The sequence below is a fragment of the Nanorana parkeri genome, unplaced genomic scaffold (genome assembly GCF_000935625.1).
Source record: "Nanorana parkeri isolate BGI_ZX_2015 unplaced genomic scaffold, ASM93562v1 scaffold484, whole genome shotgun sequence".
In the NCBI taxonomy this organism is placed as follows: domain Eukaryota; kingdom Metazoa; phylum Chordata; class Amphibia; order Anura; family Dicroglossidae; genus Nanorana; species Nanorana parkeri.
Window position 1 is genome coordinate 488,625 of NW_017306752.1, and position 14,313 is coordinate 502,937.

Genomic DNA, 14,313 nt, shown 5'->3' on the forward strand with positions numbered 1-14,313 from the left:
TATATATATAGTTACTTGTTATCCCTGGATACATTATATAGCCATTTAATAATAAAGTTGAAATATCATTGTCCAGTAACCTCTCACAACCCCTGCAGGTTTGATTCAGAAGAATGCAAAACTGTGGGCAACTCTTGTCAACTATGACACACAGAGGAATGAAAATCCTTCCTCAAGTCAGACCAATTGTTAGGTTAACTTTTTTGCTTTCATCTCATATTGTCAGCTGCTATATACTGTATATCCAAAAATACACACAGTCAAGTCTAGATGGCGCTGAGCTACATCTCTTCTAAGACTAATAACCCCCATCAACAGTCCATCAATTCCATCCAAACAGACTTATCTGTTAACATGTCCAATATGTATACACAAGAGAAATACTTAAAAAAAAAAAAGAAAGCTTTTATGTAAGAAAACATCTTGCTTTTATATTTAAATAGCATCACAGTCTGCTATGGATATTCATGCACACCCTTGAATTAAACCAGGAGAGATACAAAAGAAAGCAAAGGTATCAACTGTAAGTACTTATTTTTTACATAAACAAACTAGATTCAAACATTTTCCATAGTTTCTTATGACAGAACTGTTTATTTAAGCAGGCAATTCTGTCCCTACCCTGCTTTAGAGACCATGTATTGTTCCCTGCAATTAACAGGCAGTGAGGTGGATACCAGAAGGAGAACATTCCCACTCTGCAGACAAAATGAAAGAAAACTTGGAAAGTGGTAGGTCATGTGGCCAGGGATTGAAATAATTATCTGGAACATTTGGATTTTTTAAAATCTGGGCGGAGTAGCTAGAGGTTGGCGGTGGTGGGGGCAAAGTTTAGTTGCCGTGGATTTTTGGTCAGAGACCAGCTTCAATGTAAAGCTGTTATGGAGAGAAAAACTGTCATAAAGCCATTAGGAGCCAGTGCATAACTAAATCTCTTTATACCGGTCTTCATGTTCCCCCTAGGAGCACTCCAGCACTCCCCCCCCCCCCCCCCCCCCCCCCACCCAAAACCCCCCGCCTTGTCCATAAAAAACCCCCCCATAATCCACACTAAAAGTCTCCCTGCTTGATCATCAAATTCAGAGACTGATCCATTGCTTCATGAATTTTGTGGTATGTGGGCAGATGGAGCTGACTTTTCAATGTGCATGAGATTACTGCAATTTCAAATATGATCCAGTGTTACCTGTGGTACCCCTGAAGGTGGCTGTGAAATCCTCCTTCAATGTACTGAGCACCTATCTTGCCTGCATTACCACTACAATTTTCTTTTTTACACAGGTATACTGTCACATGGCTGGGAGTCATACATATAAGCTTACTCAACAATTGATGGCAATGACATGCTAAGGAACAGAAGCCATACATTCTTTTATCTCTTTTTACTTCTTCTGTATAGCTCTTAGAGGCCGTGAGAAAATAGTGCTTAATGGGGTTCCTCATTTAAAACCTTAATTTTCCTTTTGTAACATACTGTATATTGTATATACTGTAAAGCAGTGCAAAAAGCAATGATGATGTCCAAAGTGTAACTCTAACAACCAGTTAGATTTAAAAAGTTGACATCTTACTGAATGTTACCACTGTACCATTTGTTCATTGTTCTTTGCCTTATTGAAAAAGCTTCATTTTATATTTGTGGTTTGAATCATTACAGTATATGTGGGTAAAGCAGACTAACAAGATATACTATTACAATCTTGCTCAAACACAGATATTCTTCATCTAAAAATGAACACAAATGTCCATGATACTCAGATAGCCAGTGCCTCACTGATCCTAATGAGAATATAACTAGTCACCTAGCAACAACTGAAATATTGAAAAACAGTCATTTTTTTTTCTACACTTGAAATAAGCAACAAGAGAAAAAAAAAGAAAAACAACCAGTTTATGTACCAATGTATGTGAAAATACATCTTAAGATATCATGCATTCAGAGTTGTAAACATGACCATAAACAGAAGCAATTATAACCTGTCAGCTAAAAAAGGTCATCATAATTTGTGGCACAGTTTCACACACAAAATGTATTCAAATTATCTCATAACATCTGCTTATTTAGAATTTGTCTTACCTTATTTTGTATTTGTGTTTGGCCCACCAAAATAAGAATATTAGATGAGATGATGGAAAGACAAAAGTTTATGAGAATGATCGATCTCTCAGATTTGATGTATCTGTTTAAATAAAATGAAATATATAAGACCACAAATTACTATTAGAAGAAGACATCATTACCATTATCAGTTACATTTACATGATAATGTATTATTTGATTTTACTGTAAATAATATGTAAAATTACTATATTAGGTTCAATGTATAGCTCTCAAAATGGAACGCTAATAGAAAAACACTAAACATTTTAATTCTTTCACATAAAATATAACATAAAAATCTATCTTCAGGATTGCTGATTTCTAACTGTATTTCCATAAAGATTATAACTGCTACATTTTTATGCATGTTAAAGCTATACACAAACTTTGTACATGTACAAAAAAACTGTTTTTACAAATGTGAGGAATATATTGATGAACATGAATATGTTGGAAAAATGATTGCACTTGCAGCATGCAAGGTTGTACATGTGTATTGGTTTTCCACAGAACAACTGCATTACTACTATATTCTGTATAAATAGTGTTTCCACTAATAGACAAGGGGTAAATATGACTTATAATTTACATTAAATTACACTAAACATGAGACAAAACTAATTCTTAATGCATATACATATTCAGGTAGCAATGACTTTTTAGCAGCTGTGTATGACTGATTTCTGTGTGCTACTCTAACTGGCTGTGTGCATTAAATGTTTATTTTTATTTATTTACGTATGGAGCACTGTGAAGATTGGATACCTGAAAGAAACCCACATGGGCAGATAACACAAATACTATGCAGTCAGCGCTCTGGTGGGAAGTAAACCCAGCAGTTTAGTGCTACATGGTTAACGTTGTAACTACTAATTCACAATGGCAGCATTATTAATTGGTAATCTTTGTTGCAGTTAGTGATGTCACCACTATCATAGCAAGCAACACACATATGTAGGCCTGCACACTGTTTAACACATTCCAATGGGAAATCTGTGCCTTCCAAATGTAAAAACAACAGACAACTGATTAGTACTGGCTATTATATCCAAAACATTGAGATAATGGGCCCAGTGACACGGTAACTGAAGGTCTAGGCTACACAGCAGCTGTGATGCCTCCATACTGATGATACACTATCCAGTCAGTGTGACATGAAACAATGAAAAGTGCACCTCCTGTGGAAGAGCAAGGCAGTATGGACAATTCATTTGGTTTACTACCAAATAATCACAATATCCAATTCACAGCATAATTGGGTGTCATTTCCAACATCATTTAAATAGATTTGCATCCAAATGAAATTAAAAAATGCTGTCAATCAAACCAACTTAAATGCCAGCATGTACATTATTCAGTGTTTATATCAATGCAAGTGCAGGGCCTTTTGCTGTATCTTTCACGCCATAGACAATCACAATAAAGAAAATATTCTGCAACATTTGAAAAAACATGCCAAACTATATTTCAACTATTTTTCACACAACACACAAGTTTATCTGCTTAAGAAGGCTTCTATGTGCTCGTTTCATGTGTTAAAAACACATTCTAATTATACATTGCTGCCATGGTAACCTACATTTATTTAAGAGCAGCACTTTCTAAAAATGTAATGTCATGCAGTGTCACTGCTTCATTTGTAGTTTAATGAAAAGTATAATATCACAATACGAATAGCAAACAACACAATCCCATATTCTGGTACCTTTGTAATACAGCACAACTACGTGCTGTGAAAAATACGAACAGTACACAATTCATATGCAGAATTCATACATTGCTAAATTAACTAATATTGTTCGAACCATTTGGTATTTGGGCTACCTCTGTTACATGTGGGCTCTATAATAAGGGTTTAAATGTCAGATTATGCAGCTGTTGACTTTTTTTTACAGTAAATGACAACACTGCCTGTATATTTTTTATTGTTGGCTGTTTCAGGAATCCATCATATAAGCAAGGACTGCATTAGTACTGTAAAATGAACAATAATCATAGATTTTGGAACCCCCTATATATTTAGTTAGCCTGACTATCTGTGACTAACTGGTGCTGCCCTTTCAACCGCAGAGTCAAGGACAATATAAGATCCACATACATTCCAGTCATGGCCTATTTCCCAGATTACTGGATATGGACTTGGGTTTAATTAAAATATATTACATTAATTGCTCTTCAGGATATCTTTATTAAATTTCATACAATTAAACGTGAAAAAGAACTCAACCTACAAACTACACAGATGACCTGTAGGATTCCATATTAGGATCACTTTTAGACCCAAATATATGTTTTTGTAGAATAGAGGAAATTAATACACAGCTAAGCCCCACTACCAGAATTCATCAGTCCAGCACCAAAGCTTCAATCGCCAGTTGAGGCTTGCAAATTCAAGTTGGCTCTGGGTTGGAGTAGGAATTTTTATATGAAGTCAGACAAATGCTAAGGCTCTCTACACAGCAGGCACTCAAAGGTACTTGTAAGAATCATAAGGTGTCTGCTTCTTGGCAGTATTGTTAGTTTGACAATGATAGTGATGTCATAGACAAGTTCCCTTTGAGGTTCTATGACTTTTAAGGTTATCAAAGATGGAGACTTGTTAGGGGAAGATACTATACTACTTTGCTCATATGCACTAGAACTGGCAGTTAAAAACAGCACTACATTCCATCAACACCCTAGGGGTAACATTTTGCTAAAGAGTGTTGAATTATATTAATAATAATAACAACAGTGTAATAGCTTTATGTTTCTATACCAATATTTCAACTACATTACATATGCCCAACACATATGAAGACCATTCATAAAACAGTGTAAGAGTAATAATGCTTCAATATTTACTTTTCTCATGAGATAACAACCTATATTGAAATATTAATCTGTAACAGAAGAATCTGATATTTAACTCCCAGCCAGAGAGGCTGAGCAGTTTCAGGAAGCAATTTTTTTTTGCTGGGTTTTGTGGATTTGGCATGGGATCCTGGAAGTGGGAGATTTCAAAGAGAATTGGGAGGGATGAAATCTCCATTCCTGTGTCCATGGTTTAGTAGTGTCCAGCACCTAGTGATTGCACACATGTGCACAGTCCTTATGGAAAGGGTGCTGGCTGATGTTCAGGGCTCCTACTGGGAAGAGGAACAGATTATGTTCAGGAGTCAGGAGGACTCCACCCAGAAGGCAGAGTGAAGCCAGGTGACTGTGCGCTGGAGGCACCTGGGAATTAGCCTATGGCACACAAGGAATGTGTGGAAGAGTCACACGAGATCTGTAGAAGCTATTGAGAGCTCATAAAGGGTACAGAGTACTACAGAGGACAGAGGATGTTGATGATGAAAAACCCTGGGAGTGGGACACGTTTGAAGGCTGGCCGAAGGCTAGCCTGGATTTGTGGGAGGAGCCTGTGCCTTTAAAGACGGCACGGCTCACAGGGGATTTACGTCGGCGGGTCACGAACGTCATTTTTAAACCTGCCCACACTACCACTTGGTGTCCATTGGCTGACCTAACTGCTGTTCCCAGTACCTCCAGAGGTCAAAGCACCCCGGGTTCTAGTCAGCAGGCAGTGCAGTATGATAAACTGGGTAGACCGATTCATTTTTTGGGGAAAGCACAGCTTTGCAATAACTTCAATTACTCAGCTTGCAACTACAGTCAGTGCAGGTTATTGCACGTCTGTGCCACTTGTTTTCGGGCACATCCTGTTACGGCTTGCACTTTGAAGTCCTCGGCATGACTGAGCCGGGTGGACGTAGAGCACTTTGACCGGCTACTGCGGTTTCACCCGGTTCAACCGTTCCGTTCATTCTTGGTGGAAGGTTTTGCCCGAGGGTTTCACACTGGGCTCATTACCTTACCGCAGCAGACGTTTGAATGTCCAAATCTACAGTCTGCTTTTAAACATGCAGGTTTGGTGGACGAGCTTGTAAGGAGTGAGTTGGAGAAGGGCTTCGTCATAGGTCCGTTTGAGTCCCTTCCTTTCCCCACATGGAGGGTGAGCCCGGTGGGGGTGGTGCAAGGGAAGTACTCAAATAAATTTCGAGAGTAAATGCGACAACCTTGAGTTGGTGAGACATTGTCATATTGTCTACTTGCTGAAATATAAGCACACTGCATGTTGTGTTGCTGAAGAAAAGCTCTTTTCTGTTATGGAAGAAATTAAATGCTGTCCTTTTTATGTTAAATCGGCTTCAATGCTGGTCCTTAAGCGCTCACCATATGTGCTAAATTCCCCGAATATCACAATATGTACATATACTGGACAAATTAGACATCTGTCTGGTAATTATTAAAATTAACTTTACTGCCAATACACAACAATCACATCAAGGTTAAAAGATACTATCATTTTACAACAATGATTCTTTGCCAGAATTCAAGCTGTGTGCATCAAAATAAATTATGGGTATCTATTATAGATGCATATAGAATTATACATTGGCTATAGTTTAACTTGGTATTCAAAACCATTCTGTTATTCTTCTGATTATTTATATTAATAGAATTTACCAACAATGCAACACATGAAAAATGCAGTAGGAATATTACCACATTATTCAGGCTGGAACCATGGGGCGCATTTGATAACAGTTACGAGAAAATAACTTTAGAGATTTTCTCATGTTAGAACTAGAATTCCCTTTTTTCAACTTTCTTAGTTTACTGATTATAGTGTTTACAAAATCGCACATCACATTTATAATACAGTGGTTATCTGTTAAACAAAAGTGTTTTGAAATCTTGTTTGCCACTGCATTATACCTGTGTTGCACTCTTGTTCCTGGGACCTGAAGAAGCTGTAAATAGTGAAGCATATTGTTCTGATATAATATTGTTCCAAAAGCAAGCTGATGTCTCTCTGCATTCTTTCTGTTTGAATTGCTGGTTTGTGGTTCCAGAGGGATTACACCAGCCAGTAAGATGGAACACATTTACAAGAGACAAAATACTGCAGTTGGTTCAGAGCTGAATGGTGTGACAAGGCCTCCCGAACACATCATTTTCACAAACAAACAATACTGGATGAAAACCGCTGGCAGAACATTCTTATTTTCTCTCCTCACATTGCTATTTCCCAGAATGTGACATGTGGTTCAAACCAATGTTCTGCGTATGAGCATGAAAATGTTAAACCAATGACATATATTCGGTCTTCTGTGAAACACACAACCATGACTTTCAAGCTGTATGCGTAAAAATACCCTACAAAGTTATAATTTGAACACAATCTTGTGTTTTGTAAAGGTAAACATTATATTGTAATTGAAGTATTATTATACAGTATATTCCACAGATAAATAGATGCTGCCACCAAACATACATTGTTAAATGTACTGTATTACTGTCATTTAATAATATTTCCATTTTGAAAAGTAGCATAACACTTCAGACCCTGGCAGCAACTGCAATGAACCACTTCTATCTGTGTGTGAGAGACTGTTCGACATTCTATGTGCTGAGTCAAAGCTGAAACTGTCCAATCTGCCAAGCTTAAAACAGAACTCAAGGGAAAATTATCCCCCTACACTGCTTAACTGCTTAGGTTGATTGAGGGAGAGAAATACCAAAGTTATATTCACCCAATCCTCAGAGCCGACTGACTGTGAAAGTGCTCCCTCCAGCTTCTCTCCTCCTACACTGCAATGAAATGTCCCTTACGTACTATACACTGTGTATAGAACGTGATGATTAACGGGTCCTTACACTGCTGCAGGAGAGGGGGGAGTATAACTTTTTTTATTTTCCTCCCTAGACACAAATGAGCACATAACCCTTGCAGTACGGGGGTAGTCCTGCTGCAAGGATTAATAATAATTTTCTCCGTAGTTCCTCTTTAAGCTTCCTGCTAATTGCACAGCTGGCATAGGGGGATGTTGGACTGCTGCAGAAAGGACCACTGCTTGTACACAGATAGCAATGATACCCTGTTCAATGGACCACTAGGGAGATTTTATCAATAGACATTACCACATTTAGCAATGTATGTTTGCCTGCACCCTCTATTAATCACATAAGATTTCAATTGGGCTTTATTGTGTGCCCTTACATAACAAGCCGCTAGAAGACTGTGTTATATGGTTTAAATCAAGTCCAAAGCAGTGTATGACAAACTATGCCCAATGTGGAATGTAAGGACACTAAGGTTGTTTTATGACAAGGTTCATTTATGATTCACTCTAGTCTGTGCATGTCAAATACATACTCAGGTTATTTTTTTTTATTCTTTAGATTCTTCAATTCTTAGACATTTAAACAAAACTTTAGCTAAATCAATACATTTTTAAGGTAGTTTGCCAATACAATGTTGCATTCATGTGTATTTCCAAACTATCATAAAAAAATATACACAATACACAATACACAATACACATTCCCAAGCAATGTTTGCAATTCAGGAGTGGGCAGCCTCTGATACATGATGAGATCTATTAGGCAGAACCGTAAGAACACAAAGGATCATTGCTAAGAACTGCTGTGATTCCCACACACAGACCAATAAAAATCAGACTCTCAGATTCTGACATATTTCACAACAAGTTTGACTCTTGGTGGGGCTGTGAGTAAAAGATGGCAGTTCTTAAAGTGAACTTATGACCAGGCTATGGACATTCAAGTATTTACAGAGGCAATGAGTTTTAAGGGCCCGCTCACGCCTGTGCATTGTGTTAATGTGCATTTTACGTTACAGCAAATGCATGGCAACGTATGTACCACAGTGTGGTGCATTGTCATTAACTTTGAACAGTACTCCAACGCATTAACACAGTGCGTATGCATTGTAATGCTCCACAGCGCACAGATGTGAATGATCTGTGCATTGTGGCGCACTGCATTAGCATGCTGCTTTGACATGCAGCAACTATGGTTCCTTGAAGCCCTTTTAAAATGAATGGGCTTCTTAATGCAACAAACATAAAATGTGCAATAGCATATGTTCATCATATTTGTGTTGACTCAATATACAGTTGAGAACAGACCCTAAAACAAACCTTTGAGCCGTCTTCCAACCGACTACACAGAACAGGTGCCCTAGTAGGAGCCAGCAGGATTAGCTGAGCTGCTGAGAGCAGGACCTTAAAGGAGAATTATGAGGCAAGTGATTTTCACCCAGCCTCCTAATCTGAGCCAACCTGTGACAATGAAACTGTCACAGGTCGGCTCAGTAGATCGGGAAGTGAGCGAACACATACCGTCACTCGCTCACTTCTCGATCTATCCCTGCAGAGAGCCGTGACTGTCACTCACTGCTCCCTGCAGGGATTCCCCCCTTCCCTGTCCGATCCTCCAGCGTTGACTTGTGAAGCAGGCGGGGAAGGGGGCGGGCAAGCTGGCTCTGCCTCTGGATAGGCAGAGCCAGCTGTCAATCCCGCAGCTGGGTGGATCCAGACAGTATTGCCGGGATCCGTTCCAGATGCGGTGTCTCAGTATACCGCGAACTGTAGCTCGCAATATACTAAGCTTTGGGTCACGGGAGAACGCTAGTTTGTGTTCTCCCATGACCCTTAGAACTATGGGGAAAAGCCCTGACCCCATAGTTCTCCTTTAATGACAGTGCTTCTGCTGTTGTGAAGTTCCTCTTCACACTCCCCGATGAGTGAACACGCGTTCATGCAGTTTTTGCCATGTTTGCCATGCAACACCTATTAATTTCAATGGGTGCAGCATGTGAGAAAAACATGGCAAAGTAGCTTATGCAGCATTTTTTACTGCAAACATCCCATGTTTTTTTTCATCAGCCGCATTTGGCGTACCATTAACAAGTGATGTCTTCTGCAAGTATGACCCACGTCTTGAATGCATTGCGTGAATGCGCATCGAAGGGCACTTTCTGGCATGCGTTCATGCGACACGAAGATATTAACGGAGACACTGATAAATTATGCCCAATATTCTCTAAAGACACATTGGATGGGGTTGATGTACAAAAGGAGTAAAGACTGTTCACATAGTAAAATTCCACCTTTTAGAAAAAAAATATAAATGCACACTTCTTCATAAAGGAAAAAATGTCCATGTATTTTTTGTGGCATTGGAGCCAGTAAAACATTGCAACCACGGTCAGTGGATCGTGGGTGCAATTCTCTGGCCCCTGCAGACTCTTCCTCCCATCCATGTCCATACTTTGGAATGGACATTCAGTAACATGGATGGGAGGAAGAATTAATGGTAAATGAATGTCACTGCTCTTGTATTCCATTGAGAATTACAAGTCCCTCTGCTGTGGTGGCTGATGGCACGTGTACTTTCTCCTTTCATTGATCCTGTAAGGATCTGTGAATGGATGATGTGGCTGTGTGGGGAAGCCACGCACATGTGCACTGAATTAAAAAAATACACACCAGCCTGCAGAGAGAAGAACTCCACGATTCTGGTAAGTGGGGGAGGGAGGTTGCACTCTTGCCATGTTTCATGTTATTACCTGAATATGGGTGTAACATCAAACACAATCAAAAAAGTAAACTTCCACTTTAATACAACTTTACTTTATTGACTAAGCTGAGTGAACATTCAGTTTGGAAAGTGAACATCCATTTTGCTAAATGAGCAATCTAAATACAGAAACTGTCCAGTATCTAGAGCTTAGAGTGTCAAATCTACTTTATTCAGATGTTACTACAGAAAATAAACTTTCCCAGAATCTGGTTACACGAAACTTTACAAAAGACCTTTTTGTACTGCTTACTAGACATGTAAATTTCATTTTGTTCTGAATGGATATTCAAATGAATTTCATTAAATTTGGATGCATTTGAATTTCCCAATTTGAATAAATCCAACTGTTCCTTTGAAGAACATTTGGATCCATCCGAATTTCATTTAAAATGAAACTAAATCGGACATGTGACTGTTCTCTGGCCAATCAGATGGGGGGGGGGGGGGGGGGGGTTGGGTGTTGGGGGGGGGGGGAGGGGGTTGGCTGTTGGGAGTTGCATTACAGACACCGTTATGTGACTTTGTGATGGATCCGAAATCCAAATAACAAACTGAATCATATTTGGAATCCAAAATCTGAAAAACTAAAGAAATAAAAAAATCTGAACTGATCCAAAACTAAACACATGTTTTGCAGGGTTACATGTCTACTGTTTATCTTGGCAGTTTAGTCTCAAGTAGCAGAACTTTGAAGTACTCACTTTGTTTACTTTTCTATTTAGGTATCATCATTTTGATCAAATGTTCTGTATACACTGTGACTGTGAGATACTTTCAAAGGTAACACTCTACAGCCTGAAGATATAGAACACATGTGTGTATGGAGTAAAGTAAATCATGAATTGTTTTAAAAAACAATCAAACATGTTTTCTTCATCACAGACTTTACATTTCAAACATGTACGTTAACATTTTCTAATAGACCAGATATATACCTCCATAATGCGCCATAAACAACTGCAAGTGTAATCAAGGCCAAACAAGAGAGACCACAGCCGATTATCAGGGTGACTGAAGGAGTACCTGAATAGTCCATGATCTGTAGATTAAAACAAATGCAAAGCAAAATGTTAATTGGCAATATCCACCATTTGCCATTACTTTGTAGGGAGAGGTGTTTATTTAATAAAGTTGTGGTAATAGTTGCCATAACCCATAGCAACCAACTAAGTTTCACCTGTTAGATGTTTAGAGAACTCTAAGCTAGAAAAGAGGGTCACTAACTGTCTGATATGGGTTACTGAAAAGCGAATTGATGTTTGCTCTATCCCTGCATTTATATCTAATAGAATCATCTTAGTCCATATTTTGATAATACCCATTTCAAGTTTTAGAACCTAAGTGCAACTCTAAGAAAGTTCTTAACTTTTCTTAGCAAATAGGTTTGATCTGTCATGCCCTAAAGTTTATTGTCATGTTGAGAAATTAGAAGAGTAAAACCAACAGGAGGTACTTTCCCTATTATTTGTTAGTTGCAAATGCCTGTACATCCTCCAAAAGTATACTATATACAGTTGCTAGGGAAGCCACTCATAATGTCTACAACAATAAGTACTTTTACTAGTATGTGTTAGTTGCAATTGCCTCTACATCCTCCAAAAGTATACTATAAACATTTGCTAGTGAAGCCACTCAATGTCCACAATGTACTTTCACTAGTATTTGTTAGTTGCAAATGCCTCTACATCCTACCAAAAGTATGCTATATACAGTTGCTAGTGAAGCCACTCAATGTCCACAATGTACTTTCACTAGTATTTGTTAGTTGCAAATGCCTCTACATCCTACCAAAAGTATGCTATATACAGTTGCTAGTGAAGCCACTCAATGTCCACAATGTACTTTCACTAGTATTTGTTAGTTGCAAATGCCTCTACATCCTACCAAAAGTATGCTATATACAGTTGCTAGTGAAGCCACTCAATGTCCACAATGTACTTTCACTAGTATTTGTTAGTTGCAAATGCCTCTACATCCTACCAAAAGTATGCTATATACAGTTGCTAGTGAAGCCACTCAATGTCCACAACAGGAGGTGCTTTCACTAGTATTTGTTAGTTGCAAATGCTTCTACATCCTCCAAAAGTATATTATACACAGTTGCTAGTGAAGCCACTCAATGTCCACAACAGGAGGTACTTTCACTAGTATTTGTTAGTTGCAAATTGCTCTACATCCTCCAAAAGTATACTATATATAGCTGCTAGTGAAGCCACTCAATGTCCACAACAGGAGGTACTTTCACTAGTATTTGTTAGTTGCAAATGCTTCTACATCCTCCAAAAGTATATTATACACAGTTGCTAGTGAAGCCACTCAATGTCCACAACAGGAGGTACTTTCACTAGTATTTGTTAGTTGCAAATTGCTCTACATCCTCCAAAAGTATACTATATATAGTTGCTAGTGAAGCCACTCAATGTCCACAACAGGAGGTACTTTCACTAGTATTTGTTAGTTGCAAATGCTTCTACATCCTCCAAAAGTATATTATACACAGTTGCTAGTGAAGCCACTCAATGTCCACAACAGGAGGTACTTTCACTAGTATTTGTTAGTTGCAAATGCCTCTACATCCTCCAAAAGTATGTTATACACAGTTGCTAGTGAAGCCACTCAATGTCCACAACAGGAGGTACTTTCACTAGTATTTGTTAGTTGCAAATGCCTCTACATCCTCCAAAAGTATGTTATACACAGTTGCTAGTGAAGTCACTCAATGTCCATAAGCTGTAGGCCACATTTAATATTGTTATCAATTTTCATGCTGCCTTTTACTTTAAATACAAAAGAGACAGAACAAAAGTAATTTTAGTGAAACCGTCTACATTACGATGCTCTGTACAATCACTGCAATTGTTACAAAGGTTGTCTTAAATAAAATGTGTAAGGCATATGTGTAAAATGCGCTGCACAAATGAGCGTGACTCCACTGGTTAAACTGTAGCGGTCATTAAACATAAGACAATCACACTCTAGGATGTCCAGTGAATATCTGCAATCTATTAAGCAATCTAGGCTCCCCATTCCAACAGCCAGTATACAGTGTGTTCGTATCCTCACAGAAGAAGAAAAAAAAAACCAAAAACATTAACATACTGAATAATAACCCAAAAGGGTTGCCATAGAGAAGCATTTCAGCAAGAAATCAATTTATCAAGCCCATGTGAGCAGCTTTCATCTAGGTCCATCCATACCTACCAGAATTGCAGCACACACTAGACACAATCCCTAATGGTGTACATACCCCCCTTTCCATTCTGTGTGTGTGTGTGTGTGTGTGTGTGGCATGTTTGTGTAGCAGCCAGCTTCCCCAAAACGACCTAAACACATTCAACCCCACGTCCCATCGGCATCTTAAAAGTCACTACCCCCCTCCTTTTGTTACTTACTATTTCTCTAGGTTGCTGAGCCAAAATGGCGAAGGTAGATAGACGATCACATAAGCATTTCGTATGGGATGCATCGGTGAGCACAGTTTTACATCCCTGGGTGGACCAGGTTCCCAAAGACTCGTTCCTGCAATAAAAAAAAAAGAGGTAGATGAAGAGAGAGACAAAAAATATCCAGATGACAATAGCGGATTACTATTTCTCTAGGTTGCTGAGCCAAAATGGCGAAGGTAGATAGACGATCACATAAGCATTTCGTATGGGATGCATCGGTGAGCACAGTTTTACATCCCTGGGTGGACCAGGTTCCCAAAGACTCGTTCCTGCAATAAAAAAAAAAGAGGTAGATGAAGAGAGAGACAAAAAATATCCAGATGACAATAGCGG

The 14,313-nt window shown here is 38.7% G+C and overlaps 1 protein-coding gene across 1 annotated transcript in view; it reads right to left on the reverse strand.

Annotated features, from left to right (window-relative positions):
• ADGRB3 (adhesion G protein-coupled receptor B3) overlaps positions 1 to 14,313 on the reverse strand; it is a 790,044-nt gene that overhangs the window by 166,480 nt on the left and 609,251 nt on the right. Inside the window, exons 17-19 of the mRNA XM_018560884.1 lie at positions 14,123 to 14,249; positions 11,470 to 11,573; positions 2,078 to 2,180 (exon numbers count right to left, since the gene is read on the reverse strand). Of these exons, the coding sequence (XP_018416386.1) occupies positions 2,078 to 2,180; positions 11,470 to 11,573; positions 14,123 to 14,249 (334 nt within the window). The remainder of the gene's footprint in view (positions 1 to 2,077; positions 2,181 to 11,469; positions 11,574 to 14,122; positions 14,250 to 14,313) is intronic.